General features: G+C 35.6%; 1 protein-coding gene across 1 annotated transcript in view; it reads right to left on the minus strand.

The window, feature by feature from the left end:
• Nucleotides 1-929: 929 nt before the first annotated feature.
• Phax (phosphorylated adaptor for RNA export) overlaps nucleotides 930-14,704 on the minus strand; it is a 69,075-nt gene continuing 55,300 nt past the window's right edge. The window contains exons 3-5 of the mRNA XM_081745741.1: nucleotides 14,038-14,129; nucleotides 11,541-11,733; nucleotides 930-2,624 (exon numbers count right to left, since the gene is read on the minus strand). Coding sequence (XP_081601867.1) covers nucleotides 2,335-2,624; nucleotides 11,541-11,733; nucleotides 14,038-14,129 — 575 coding nt within the window. The 3' untranslated portion in view covers nucleotides 930-2,334. The remainder of the gene's footprint in view (nucleotides 2,625-11,540; nucleotides 11,734-14,037; nucleotides 14,130-14,704) is intronic.

Below are 14,704 nucleotides of genomic sequence, written 5' to 3' on the forward strand. Positions count from 1 at the left end.
ACCGAAATAAGTGTTAATTCAAAAGTTGCAAATTGCACCATTTTTGCGAAGCTTATTGCATTTCATTGCCCAAATAAACATTAACCACCATGATGATTTGGCTTAGCGATAATTTTCGGTGTGTCACTGGCTGCTAACTATCATCCATTTGTACGATACCAATTTGTCACTCGACTCGTTATCTGAAAATAATAATAATCTTTTGGTGTTTAGGCAAAAGTGAAGTATAAATGTGAGTGCGTTACACTTTCTGGTCTTAAGTTACAACATGCAAAACCATGATCAATCTTATTCCCATTTCCATTACTACCGAATGCCGGAAAAATTGCTACTCATAGCACGCCTGATATTCCTACGATTTCATTTGTTACTAACTACACTTGACCAACGTAAGGTTTTCTGGACTTTGAGAACTCGTTAAAAAGCTATTGAAATTTTAGAATTTTTGAAATTACTTAGGACATGTACTTATATTCACTGCTGTCGAGTGTATTTCATCAATATTATCTACTGTAGTACCTGCATTTTTTCCTTATTACATTTGTATAGCATGCAATGTTGTATATGTTCGTAATGTATATGATTTTCATTCCATAGCTTACATCGCAGCCATCTCACTGTACTACACTGAAGACACACTAGTCAACATGTACTTACCGTTCATTCTTCATATTTATAAGGCGCTAGTGCTCCACGGAAACTCGGTTTCCAGCCAACGACACAACTTCCCGAATGACTCAATATTATGTTCAAGTACGTAAGCATGAATTATTCTGGTCCATTCAGACGATATTTTTGAAACTGAAGTTTATATAACTAGGTACTGTGATGTTGTCCACAGTATTTTCGCAGTAAGACATGGCACGCAACAACTCAACCAAGACTTGAAAAAAAAAAAGGGAATTATTAATTGTATTAAGAAACACAAATTATATGCTGCAAATTTTTTTTTATTATGCTCTGTAGAAAGTCATGCATATTACACATATATATTATAGTATTAACATCTTCCTTATTGACACTATAACATCGTTTCAAGTATTCAAGATCTTAGCCTAATTAATAATTATGCAACGGGAACTGAATGGTAAGATTCTTAACATATACTGAAGAGGAAAGTGCACGGGCAAAATCAAGTAGTCCTTGACAAAAGTTTAAACTTACAATATGAACAAGTTCAATATAACAATGGAGCGGTACAAATTAAAATTTAGCCAATCTGCAGACCGCTAACGAACTGCAACAATACACAGCTAATGTTAAAAGAAAATATAGCAACTTACAAGAAATAGTTCGAAGTAACTGACGGAAAATGAATAAGCGCCACGTAAAGAAAATCATTTCTAGTGAGCTCAGGCTTGTTTGGACGCTCATGATTAGGCAATGTGTTTATAAAGCATCATATTTGCTATGTACTTTGATACCGCAACAATATGTGTTAACTTTTATGTAGTCAATATCCCATTTATCAACTTTCTTGATACTTTGGGCTTGCGATGTGATATTACATTAAGTAAAACTCACATTAGAGCTATCTGAGTTATCACCATAACAGATAGTTCGCAATGAGTATATTATTCGGAGATTTCAATATCGTTGAAGTCTCTGACTAATTTTACCAAAACGAAAAATATGACACTATGTTTACAAATTTCACATTCGCATAAGTGTATAAAAATTCACTAAAGTGCATTCAACATTTTCAAATTCACTTCTCTAACAACTTTTATCAAGATAATGAAATCTCCTAGAAAAGCACTTTCCTTGAAACATATCAAAAAATACCTACCAATTTAGAAAAGTATTAAATTACTAAAAATAAGCAAACACTGCCTATAGGGCATATTTCTGGTTCGCTCACAAATAATAAACAAAAAGCTACCAGCAAAGTACATAAACAAGTAACCAATATATATGAATATATATTCAAAAATGTGTAGGCTTTTTTTTTTTTTTTTTTTTTCACAGATTTCATGGGAGAAACAGTAAATTCACACATACAAGTTGTGCCGACGTGCATCATAAAACATCGCTGACTATGTTTGTTCGTGAACTTCATAGTAAAAACTTATCAATTACATTTTCTTGTAAGGACATTCAAACACTTAACACATACAGAAATATAACTATTAATTGTTATTATTATTGTTATTAGATACACAGTTTCTCGATAAACTTCGTAAACGGAACATATTTATATAGTTCAATGCGAAGTTTATAATCTATACGATATTAAATACATCGTACAACAAACTGCTGGAAAAACCTTCCATTCCTACAGCTTCTCAAAGGAAGACCAAAAACTCTATGTCTCGAATAGACTCCAAACCTGCATTAAAAGATTTCCATATCATTGCAGTGAATATCAAGAAATCCGTCGTCGTCGTAATTCGTCATCTCCCTGTTATCATTCCTGCTCTTGGAATCTTCGATTTCTTGATTATCAGTTACAGGAGAAGGCGGAGGGTTTTTCACTCCAACTTCACCGTCTTGTTCATTTCCACTTTCCACTGGGTTCTCGTCATTCACCGATCTCTGATCTCCATCCTCTATTTCTTCCTTTACATCAGGTTCCTCTTTCAGAAATTTTATCATATGCTTACTATCCCCATTTGGAAGAAGACCTGCAAACAAAAAACAATGATACAATCGAAAGGGAAGTGTAGTGCTGATCTATCTTTATTCGCCATAAAAAATAATAGTAATAATAATTTATGTTGGCTGTTACTATTGACACGAAATATTTTTCCTATGAATTGACCAGGATAACATTCATATTTTCATTACCGTATTTGCCGGCATATAAGATGCGCTTTATTTTCTGTATTCAATTTTGAGCCAAAAATATTTTTACTGCAGTTATTATAATTTTTTTTAAATAAAAAAAGACATTTTGAACAAGTAACAGAGTTGTTAATGGTTAACTGACTGCAGAAACGCACGTGCGTCTGGGAATATTTACAGTGTACGCGCGTCCAGAGAAAACATATATACTATGAAAAGCTAAATAAAGGACTGTATCCATACTGCACTTACTGAGTCATTGAACTATACGTAGCTGCACTTATCAAAATTACTGTACCAACGTATAAGACGGACCCAATTTTGGGGCTTATTTTCAAACAAACAAAGTCCGTCTAATACAATACATTACTACATACGAATAAAGTTTCGTAATCCAGTGTCGAATTAACCTTGTAGCTATCACCCGTAGCTTTCTGCGAACAAATAGGTTTTAAACTTACGAGGTTTATCAATAATTTTTTGATGGAATGAGAAAACATGGAACTAAAATAAAATAAAAATTAAGAAAAAAAAAATGCATGAATTTGTTCAGTGTAGGTAATACCACAAAGTAAATTACCGCGGTGATATTCGATTATTATTCATATCTTGTCCTAATGCGTCTCAATTTTTGCACGTGGTTGATTGGTTTAAAATGTTCCTCACACATAAAAAAAACTAGATTTGGAACATTTCACATAATCGACACAATAGAAATTTGAGACCTAGTGCTGCATCTAACATTAAATCATTTTCTGGGGTATATGCATGTAAAAGTACTGTTTTACCTCGATTGATTGAAGAACGAAAGAAAAACGGTATACCCTTACAAAGTACAAAAATTACCCCAACATATCGGAAACCCAGTTCAAAAACGGAAATTCTGGTCATGTCTAAATCCCAAAATTTATAAAGATAATTGGTCATAAGACTACCAGTAACAGGAAATTTTAACAATAGCCTATCTACAAAATGTCACAAATGAAATCTTACAAAATACCAAAAGTTAAAAATTACAGAAACAAGTAATAATAGTGAGTAATAAAACATTCTTTTCTCCGGGTTATATATAGGGCGATTATAAAAACATTCATCGGGTTTGAAAGGTCTTTATTATTTAAAAAACGAGTAACACACATAACAACGAATGGCAAGAAAATATACACAAGCCTCCATATTTAATACATACATGTTGTTACAAATGTTCGATCTGCTTTCTTTCGTCACACAACACATATCTATGTGGTGGCTTAGTTCGCTCCATACGCGCTCTAGCACATCCCTACTAATGATCGTAAATGCAGACGCAATGCGATTATAGAACTTGGACGCACATATACTGTCTCTCACATGCCTCCAAAGGAAATAAATACAAACTGATAGATCAGGAGATCTAGGAGGCCATAGGGAAAGCGCTAAGTCATCTTCAGCACATCCTCAATCCACCGGCGTGGAAATTCTTCCTTCAAGGAGCAGTTCGAGTTAAAAACTAGTTTGGTGCAACAGAAAGAGTAACAAAAAATAAGAGACCAGTATTTTTAAAAATCTTGATAGGCCGTCTCGTTCAGCTTCTACAGGCATTTGTTTTTGATGAATCGTAAATGCTGACGTCACGCGTGGGTTACGCGAGGAACTCAATGTGAGTCACCAATCACTCCCTTGTACGCAGATGATAAATTATTAATAGTGCAGTGGATTTAATAGATCATGGTTTTGGATTCGTTAACAGTCTTGCTTTGTGTTGAATTCTTGAGGGACGTTTTAGTTAGTTGTTTTTCCTACAGCATTAGTATAAAAAAAGAGTAGAGAGAGAGCAGTAATTACGTAGTGTTGTGGGAAGCAGTGTTTCTTCCAGACATGTTTTTGGTGGTGGCAATGTCTCCCGGAGCTCTGAAAGCGCCCCCCGGAAGATACCAAAATAATACATCTATAATATAATATAATAAATATAATAGTACTGTCTGAAAATAATGTGACCCCCCCCCTGGAACATTTTTTCTGAAAGAAACACTGGTATGAAGCAGAAAACACGTGTTAAAACAGCGCGTGCTATGTGAATTGAGAGGTAGAAATGCCTAACACGTGCTGCTTTCAGTTGTAATTCTCGTGCGAATATTTTTTTTAAAAACGGTTTCCAAGTCGTGAGATATCACCACATCGATATAAATAATGGTTCAAGAAAATCGATAGAAAAAATTTTGTGGCAAATGAAAACACTCGTGTTTGTTCCAAACATCTTAAAGAGTCCGACTTCCAGCAGTCATATTTACTGCCAGAAAAGCTAATGCCAGGAGAATTTACACGCAAACTGAGAAAGAATGCTGTTCCACGTATATTACTGAAAGCCACTGAATCCGAGCCATTGAATAAGCGCCAATCTATGTCCAGTTACCAAAGTAAAAGTATCGTACAAGACACAATTGACGGTTGTAGTCGAGACGAGGCATTAGAGGGTAATAGCAACGGTGTCATTCATGATTGTGACGGTACTGCTTTAGAAATAAATGTAAATACAACCGCTATACAATGTGAATTGGGGAGTGAAATTACCGGCTCGTAGAAGGAATCAGTGACGATGACAGTGTTCCTCAGGACATTGATTTCGTTTAAGTTTTCTGTATCAAGTGACAATGATGAAACGGGTGACGAGAGTTGTTCCGCAAAGAGCGATGCGAATGAAACAATTTAACCGGTAAAGTATTTTTCGTATTCTGACAAACTTTACAGATATTATTTCATTTTTCCCACATATGTTGCGTTCCTGTACATATCTTGAAGTACAAAATTATACGGTCAGCGTTAAAAATGGGAACAAAACGTGAAAATGAACATACTTATGTTTGGGAATCGGAAGCATGATTACAGAAAAGGTACTTAGATGCTGTAGCAATCTCGTTCGTCATCTATTTACATGGTATTAATTTCAAAATTTTAGTTTCTTTTGTGAAACGCTGAACCTATGCTTTGCAGGAAAAACTACGTTTTATAATATTATAAAAGCTTTTGTGCAGCCCACCATCACATATTATGATTTTCTACATGCAGGTGACATTTCTAAGCTTTTGCAATCAGTTCTGGAAAAGGAAATCGCACTTTAGAACGTGCCACCACACCTCTCACAAACAAAATGCTTGGCACTGCGTATGGAAGCCTGCTCTCGCTGCTTGACCACGTATGACGTCATCACAAAATCTTTTTTTCCCCTGATACTAGTTAACGACTGAACGTATCGCGATAAAACAAAAACCATTCCTTTTATAATTTTCAACCCTACAAATGGAAATAATTTGTAAAAATGCATTACTAAGTCAAACTGCTCCTTTCAGGTAGCGACACACTTGTGTCAATGGATAGTGTCATTGGATGTGTCAATGGATAATGTCCCATAAAAAAACTTTTCAGTTGTACATCCCACAGTTATGCTGATTAGGCTAAAGGAGACGGTGATGATGAGAAATGAATGAAATGGTGGAATGAAGAAAGTGGGAGGGAACGGGAGAACCCCGAGAAAACCCACGAGCACGGTATCCACCACAAAGTCCACACGGTGCGAGCTGGGATCGAACCAGGGACCCCCAACCACTGGAGGTGAACGCTCTACCACTGAGCTACCACGCTCTATCAAGTTGGAATATAAAGTTATATGAATTCTCTTTTACTTGTGGACACAACAAAACTAACATATCGAGGAATAGCATACACCGTCACAGTGTCCTTCGCGGAGGAAAAAGGATGGTACACTTTTGATTTGGACACTTCAGCACATACATTCACTTTTGGAATATCTCGCTCATGTTTGACTGTAGCGGAATGACTGACAAACAGACTACGAAATGCACGCTATACCAAGGCGCAAATTTTCCGGTCGCCATTGGCGAGTAGGAATTTAGAGCTGGCGAACAGTGGAATGGAATGGTAGGATTCGTTTTTGCCCAAACTCACAGGGCTGCGCAGTTTCTGTTTCGCACGAAAATAATTATCACTGAATGAGAGAAAACACGGAATGTGAAGTCTTCGCAACGTTATAATTCGCCCCTCCTTTCCCACCCTCAATCGAAAATTTCATTACGAGATTCTCATATTTGCTTCCAATTGTTGCATTTTGTGCAGTTTTACCTGTCAGTTCTGCTTCAAGTGAGAGAGGCTTCAGCAGCCTCAACAGAATTAAGACTTCCTACAGAAATTCACTGAAGACTGACACACTGGATGATTTGCTGACAATTTACATCAATGGCCCTTCACTTAAGGACGTTGTTCCGAAAACTGCAATCGACAACTGGTACTTCAGTGCAGAGCGTGAGCGTTACACAAACGTGAAGTCTTAAGGTAAGAATTTTTTAACATGAATATGAATTGTCCAATTCAAAATTGATTATCCTGGATCTAATTGTCTGGTATTGAAATTGTATGCACTGATGTAATCTCTTTGTCAAACAAAATACGGGGGAGAATAATAATTTGTACGTGAGAGATACTGGCAACCATCATTTTTGAATTGGCGAGTGCGTCTGACTTTGAAATTTTGCGCCCTGCGTTATACAGTAACAATGGAAAAACACTTCTCATATTCCACGATACAAATGCTTTCTCCTGCATAGATGCTATTTTGGAAACTAGGCATCTACTATCTGTTGCCACGAGTCAAGATAACGAATACGAAGAACTTTAAAATGTGTTTCTTCGTTTCATCAACAGCACAAACGTATTGTATTAAACGTTTTCAACATATTGAAACTTTAAAACCCGATGAATCATTTATAATCAGGCTGTATATAGTTTTAACATCACATGTTTGCACTCCGAGGCTGAGGAAGACAATGATAATAAATGAAATAAATGATGAAAATAAAACTTATTTTAAACTGTAACTATAGTACTAGAAACTGTAAACGTTTTTATTATTATTATTATTATTATTATTTTAAAGATCAAAATACTCATGAGGTTTAGAAAGCTCCTTTTAATTTTACTTTCCATTCTTAGGTACAAGGTTTCAGTGAAACAGTTTCATTCAGGGAACTTTACACAAAATATATATATACGTCAAAATTTCTAGAAAAAAATTTGTGAATAGGATAAAAAAAATCGGCGTATTTTTTTGTATTAAATCCTCCTTTAGGCCTGCAGTAGCCCAGTTGTATAATAGCTGGCACATCAGTGGTAAGCCGAAAACCTGTGTTTGATCCTAGGCCAGTCGCACATTTTCGCTCCTTAACTACTTTCTTACTAATGACATGTCGGATAATCATCCCCTTCATTGGTCTTTAGTATATATATATAAAACTTGCTTAACGTAAGTACATCAACATTACACAATTAAAAAGAAAGAAAAAGAACTTGCATTCTCAAAATTTTGATAAAATTTAAGGTTGGATCATATATGGTACAACATGCAGTTAGGGAAACAGAGAAACAGCTTGACCATATAATCAATAATATGCATCAGCATTTCGGTGTAATTTCAAGTTCGTTTTTCCACTAGGAACGAAAACGTGTGAAATGCAGAAAACGACAAATTTCTTCGTATGTACTAACATAATAATAATGCCGAATATACGAAGGTGGGGTGAAGGTTCTCGGCCTGACCCAGAGTTGGCACTCCAATCAGCAAAATGTATTGTTCTTGCCTGGGGGTGCTTTTCAGTTGTTCGTATAACAAGTTTCAACTTGTTCTCTCAAGTAGTTTGTGTGCAGGCATTGTTGCAGTTAGACGTCTTGCGTGTTAGTTGTGAAAATGGATAAACTTGAATATCGTGTGGTAATCAAATTTTTCGTTTTGGATGGATTAATCCCTACGGAAATTCATCCGAAGTTTACAAAAGTTTACGGGAACTCTGCTCCTTCCATGTCAACCGTTAAAAAGTGGGCAGCTGAATTTAAACGTGGTCCCACATCCCTCGAAGATGACCCACGTGAAAGAAGGCCGAAAACCACAACCACACCGGAAACAATCGAAAAAGTGCATATCGTATTGGATGACAGGCGAGTGAAGGTGAGTGAGATAGTTGATAGAGTGAGGATATCGGAGGAACTGGTGCGAAACATCTTGCACAAAGACCTAGGGATGCGAAAGGTCTGCGCAAGATAAGTGCTGCATTTGCTGACTGCCGACCAAAAGCAAATGCGAAAACGATTCAAAAGGGCGATTTGTGACAATGGATGAGACATGGGTTCACCAGTACACGCCAGAAATGAAACAGCAGTCCAAGCAGTGGGTGGAGGCCAGTGATGCAGTGCCGAAGAAAGCGAAGACGATCGTATCGGCCGGAAAAGTCATGGCCAGTGTGTTTTGGGATGTGAAAGGGATCCTGTTAATTGATTACCCTGCAAAAGGGAGAACAATTACAGGCGAATATTACTCCAATATTCTTGACCAGCTGGATGCCAAAATTCGCAAGAAGAGGCCTGGCTTTAAGAAGAAGAAAATCATCTTTCACAAACGCACCTGTGCACAAGAGTGCGTTCGCGATGGGAAAACTGCGGGATTTGGGGTACGATTTGCTCGGCCATCCCCCATATTCTCCTGATTTGGCACCATCGCACTTCTATCTGTTCTCAAACTTGAAGAAAATTCTTGCTGGGAAGCGCTTCACATCGAATGAAGAAGTTGAAAGGGTCGTGGATGACTATTTTCACAACCTTCCAGACTCTCGCTTCCGGGAAGGAATACTGAGTTTGGAGCAACGCTGGACCAAGTGTATTGAAGTTAAGGGAGATTATGTCGAAAAATAACATCATGTTTGAACTGAAATTCGCAGTCTTTCATTGTTAGGCCGAGAACTTTTCACCCCGCCCCCGTATATATTCGAGGATGCGCAATTTTATTACTCCAATAATCTGTGTGCACAGGTAACTGAATCATATTCAGATGATGATCAATAAATTGTCTAATATCGTGATTAGTTTCCTGGTCTCAGTTGGATCGCATACAAGTTTGCGCAACTATATGTATGACTGACTAGAACAGTGATGGGTAAATGACAGTCTGTAGACTCCTAGAAGGTACTATTTGGCCATGACATGACTCTTGATATGACCAATGAAAAGAATAGGTTTACTACATGTCCTCTTTTTCGAGTCGCAAAAATGATCCGGTAGGTTATGGAAATTTTATCTTTTCTGGAAGGGTACAGACCAGTGTTTCAACTGGAGGATTTTTATTACGAGGGCGGATCAGTAAGTGGCGTTATTGCAAGAATATTGTAAAATCTACTATTGTTGTTTCTTATAAATATTATATAGCTTGCGCTAAGAGTTTTTTCTTTCTTTCCTTTGATTTCCGTCTAAGAAAGTTTGTCCATTACTGGAGTAGACCGTCAGTGTAAAGATACTTGAAATAATCAAAGTGACAATTTAGTTCAGGAACCGAGATCTTTCCACACGATCTTCTGACCTTCTTCAGTATATGACTTCTTATGTCATAGAAGGGCGAGGGACTTCTGTTCCCATGTTGACGGAGTCGTTTTGTATTCTTCAGAATTTCCCCCCTGGTACTCATCATCCGACAAATCTCAATCTTCACAGTCGAAACCATCTCTCTTGAAATAGCTGTTACATGACAAATGACTGTAGAATTTCGAAGAATCCGTTTTCAGACTCCCAAGATAAGATACACGATATGTACAGAACACTAGAAAAAATACTCTTAATAAATTGTACGTATCAGGAGCTCTACAATCCTTTCAGTCTCTATTATTTGATTTAAACGCAAGTAAAATTTACAACATTTCAATATTTTCCCCATAGTTTATAATACACTATTTTTAAACTGGAAAAGGGTTCCAGTCATGTATGCTACTTCAATCATTGTCGTGCTAAAAAAAAATATATGTCTCATTGTTGTATGAAAGGACATATCTATATTATAAAAGAGAACGTACAAATCCTTTGTTCCCTCATCACGCTAATACGGCTGAACCAATTTCTTTTATTTTTGGGGGGTTATTAGGATTTGGACCCTAGATGGTTTTTATCATATCACTTTAATTTTTAATTACCAGTGTCTTGAGATAATTGACCATTCAAGTGTCCATAACGTACAAATCCTTTGTTAGTTCATCATAGGTAAAAATAAACGTATTTATATGCAACCCGCATGACCGTGTCACTCGGCGGGTTAACATAAATGACAGGCGCTATAATGTTAACATTTACTGCAATTTGAAAGCGAAAAAGTAAAAATTATCTAAGTAACAAAGTTTATTGCGTTCCGGGGTGACCGCAGCGAAGCGGGGTGAACGCTGCTAGTATGGAATATATTGTTTTCAGGTATGAACTATTCATGCATGAATGGCCATATATGAACCAACTGTTTTCTTTATTGGTAACATTCGAGTTATATATTATCAAATGTTTTGTGATTCAGACATCAAACGTATTAGTCCTTCAAGATATATTTTGTTTTAGCATTTGCAGGTTGCATATAAAATAAATAGAATATAAAAATTCACTTTTTGCTAACAAGCAGCGCGCCATTCTCCACTCTTACGTTGATAACCACAACTTCGCACACCCGATACCACGCATTAGCATATATTGAAAACATATCAGAAGAGGCCTCCACATAGCATCGATGCTGAAAATTGCCGTTAATCTCCAATCAATGAGTCAAAATTACTTCATAACCACTGTGAAATATATTTACAAATCCTTTTCTTACTTTAAAAATACTTTATTATTATTGTTATTTTATATCTAACAAAATACACTGGATCCTTGCAGACATAAGCACACAAGGGAAAGAAACCGGGACTTACCTTCATTTTTCAGCTTTTGCATGTCTTGAAAAGCTTTCTCTTTCCGACGTCTGGCTACTTGACGCTTATGCTGAAGACTATGGGCTTTTCGATCCTCCTCGAAGATAATCTTCAACTGTTCCCGGGTCACATCTTTATCCTGCTTCAAAAGCATTAAATAGACTCCGCCAGGCGTACGACGACGAGAACCATTCTGAGAAAATATATACACATCCATTCGTTTAATAACATTTTATTCATTATGAAACTTATACATATACATAACGATACAGCTCCTTCGTATTAAAAAAAAAAAAAAAAAAAATGTTCTTCCGTCTTTTTCTTCTACTATATGCTCACTTGTCACTTCCTTTCTGCATTTAATGTCACGTTTAAAGATTACGTTTCAATTATGGACCTACGACACTTGTATTATGTTTACGACAGTTATACTTTCGTTTTACGACACACTTAAACGAGGAAATAAATTATCTTTCACTACTACTTAAGTTGCACAATTAAATTTCAGAGCTTTCCCTGTTCAATTTACGAATTTCCCTGACTTCCTCTCTTTAAAAGTTTGTGTTCAATATTTTTACAAACTTCAAATATTATATTTTACTTACTGAACTATATTGTCAGATTTGACTATATACAATTTCTTGGTCATTTCAATAATTACACTCATGAGTCCCTTTTATTTTATTTAGTTATGTTTTTAAAGAGCTTACCTTTACCCTTACAGCTACTCACCTCATATTCACTACATATATATAACGATTTATCAGTTATGAAGATTATAATCCTGCATTTAGCATGAATATTTAGAATACCATTTACCAAAAAAGAAAAAGAAATTTTGAGCTCTGCACATCGAAAAAAAAAAAAAAAAAAAGTACTAGACCTATGAAATTTCTACACAACAGAAACAAACTGGTTCTTACAAGTCTTGTGTTGAGCATATTTACAAATCTAAGCACAACATCATAATCACCTATTTCTCAGACGTAACTGAACAAGGGAACGTTGCTATTAGCTAGTCATTCCAAAAACGTTATATACACAGCATTATCTCTGTTAATACTCAGTAATCAGAGTTTTACGATTAAGTAAAGCTTTTACTCTTCCAATGGAGAAAAAAAATATGCTTTTGACTTTTATATCCTTATGCAAAGGGGAGCAGGAAGAAATTTGAAGTTTTGGACCTAGTTACTCCCACCTGGTTCTGAATAGACACTGTGGATTTCATTTTGTGGTTTGTACTGATGAACGGTTTACACGCGCTCAAAATCCTTATATACACGATTTTCTTTTTTTTTTTAACTGGAGACTCCAAAATATCTGGAGAAATAAATATTGGACGAAAAAAGTTAGTATTTTGGAGAAAATTTACAAAATAAGACCCCCTTGCCTCCTGGGCTTATTTTAGGGTAGGAGTAACTTTAGAACTTAAATAGGATCCTTACTTTTTATTGTAAATTCGGATTCTACGAAAAAAAAAATAAGTATATTTTACTCGAAATTGAATCGTGCTGTAATCAGTGAAAACTACTTTCACTAAGGTTTATGCACTTGCTCCCATGCTTCACTCCAAAACAGATCTGCAATAATAATAATAATAATAATAATAATAATAATAATAATAATAATAATAATAATAATAATAATAATAATAATAATAATAATAATGATGATGATGTTGGATTGGCAACACTGTTAATCTGGTTGTATTGCAGGATGTCAAACAATGCCCCTTTGTCGATATTTGCGAGACACGATATCTCAGCGTTTTGTATCTATTAGTTTGCACGTTACAGGAACGTATCAGGATAAATAGTCCACTGTATTTAATATACTCGTAAATTAAACCTTCCAGTTAGTGCTTAGTGAAATTTTTCTGTTATCACAGAATTCCACTAAGGGAACTCCGAACATGTTCATCATTTTTGAACAATTGGGACACTTTTCTTAAAATTCGATACACGGCACTAGCAATAAATAAAAATACAAAGCAAAGGACGGTGGGTTGTGAACATTATCTAAACCGTATGACAATACACATTTCAAAATTAAAACCCTGGGAAGGTCAGTAGCATTCTATCAATTTAAATCTTCCTCTCGTATTAACTTAAAAAACACGAACAATGATAATTTTCTCTTCCCTACATCTATCTATATACCTATATATGTACAAATTGATCATCCTTAATTTTCACTTCAGACTTTAAAAAGGTTGTCTCTCCTGGTGAGAATCTTACAATTCGAAGCTATTATCTGTATTCCTGTTATACACATATCGAAGTAAAACCATGGATGGAAACCATTTAATGACAGTAAAAGGAAAAACTGAATGTACTTGTTTCGATTAGATTAGACTTGTACTTTTGAAGTCAATCATTGCACTTTTTTGTATGTGCGTGTGTGTTTAAAGACAAACTTCTTTCAATAGGGATGCATCCTGAAACAAGTATCTTCAGTTCCTTTCCTATTTACCGTTTTACATTCTCTTTTTACTCACATGTATTAATAAGCCACCGTCTGCCTCCATCTTCTTAGTTTCATTGAATAATTCAATTGCTTTCTCTTTGCCAACGTTTTTCACCACTTTGACTGAAATATTAATAAAACACTCATGCTACTCAGTGTACTTCCTACCCAGACATATTATGTAAATAAAAATATATTGTAATTAATTCATCGTATATTATTTTACATTACTCTTGTACCGATGAAAACTCAAAATTGTTGTATAAAGAATAATAACTATAAAATATTCTGACTTTAAACCTGATCAACTAACTAATGCTGAAGGAAAAAGGAATGGAAATGAACCCTCATGTCCAAAAGTTAAGTTTATATATATATATATATAAACCCAAACACAACTAGAGAGGCAATGTGATTTTGAGGATGTCACAAAATATCACATCTCGCACAAATGACGTAAACTGCAACTATGAGAGTGATACATGTGTCCTCTACGAGCGTGATTAATCATCGACTGGTGATACACGCAAAGCTTGGTAGTTAAGTACTAACAAGCCTCTCGGCAGAACATTGAAAAAATATAGGACAGTTTGGTTTATACAATAGAATATTATGCCCCAAAGCACAGAAAAAATATAGATGCATTGTAGGAAAAGGCCACCCTTTGCCCCAATGGGCAACTGGAAACAAGATTTAGA

The sequence above is a fragment of the Thermobia domestica genome, chromosome 2 (genome assembly GCF_964235325.1).
Source record: "Thermobia domestica chromosome 2, izTheDome1.hap1.1, whole genome shotgun sequence".
Classification (NCBI taxonomy): domain Eukaryota; kingdom Metazoa; phylum Arthropoda; class Insecta; order Zygentoma; family Lepismatidae; genus Thermobia; species Thermobia domestica.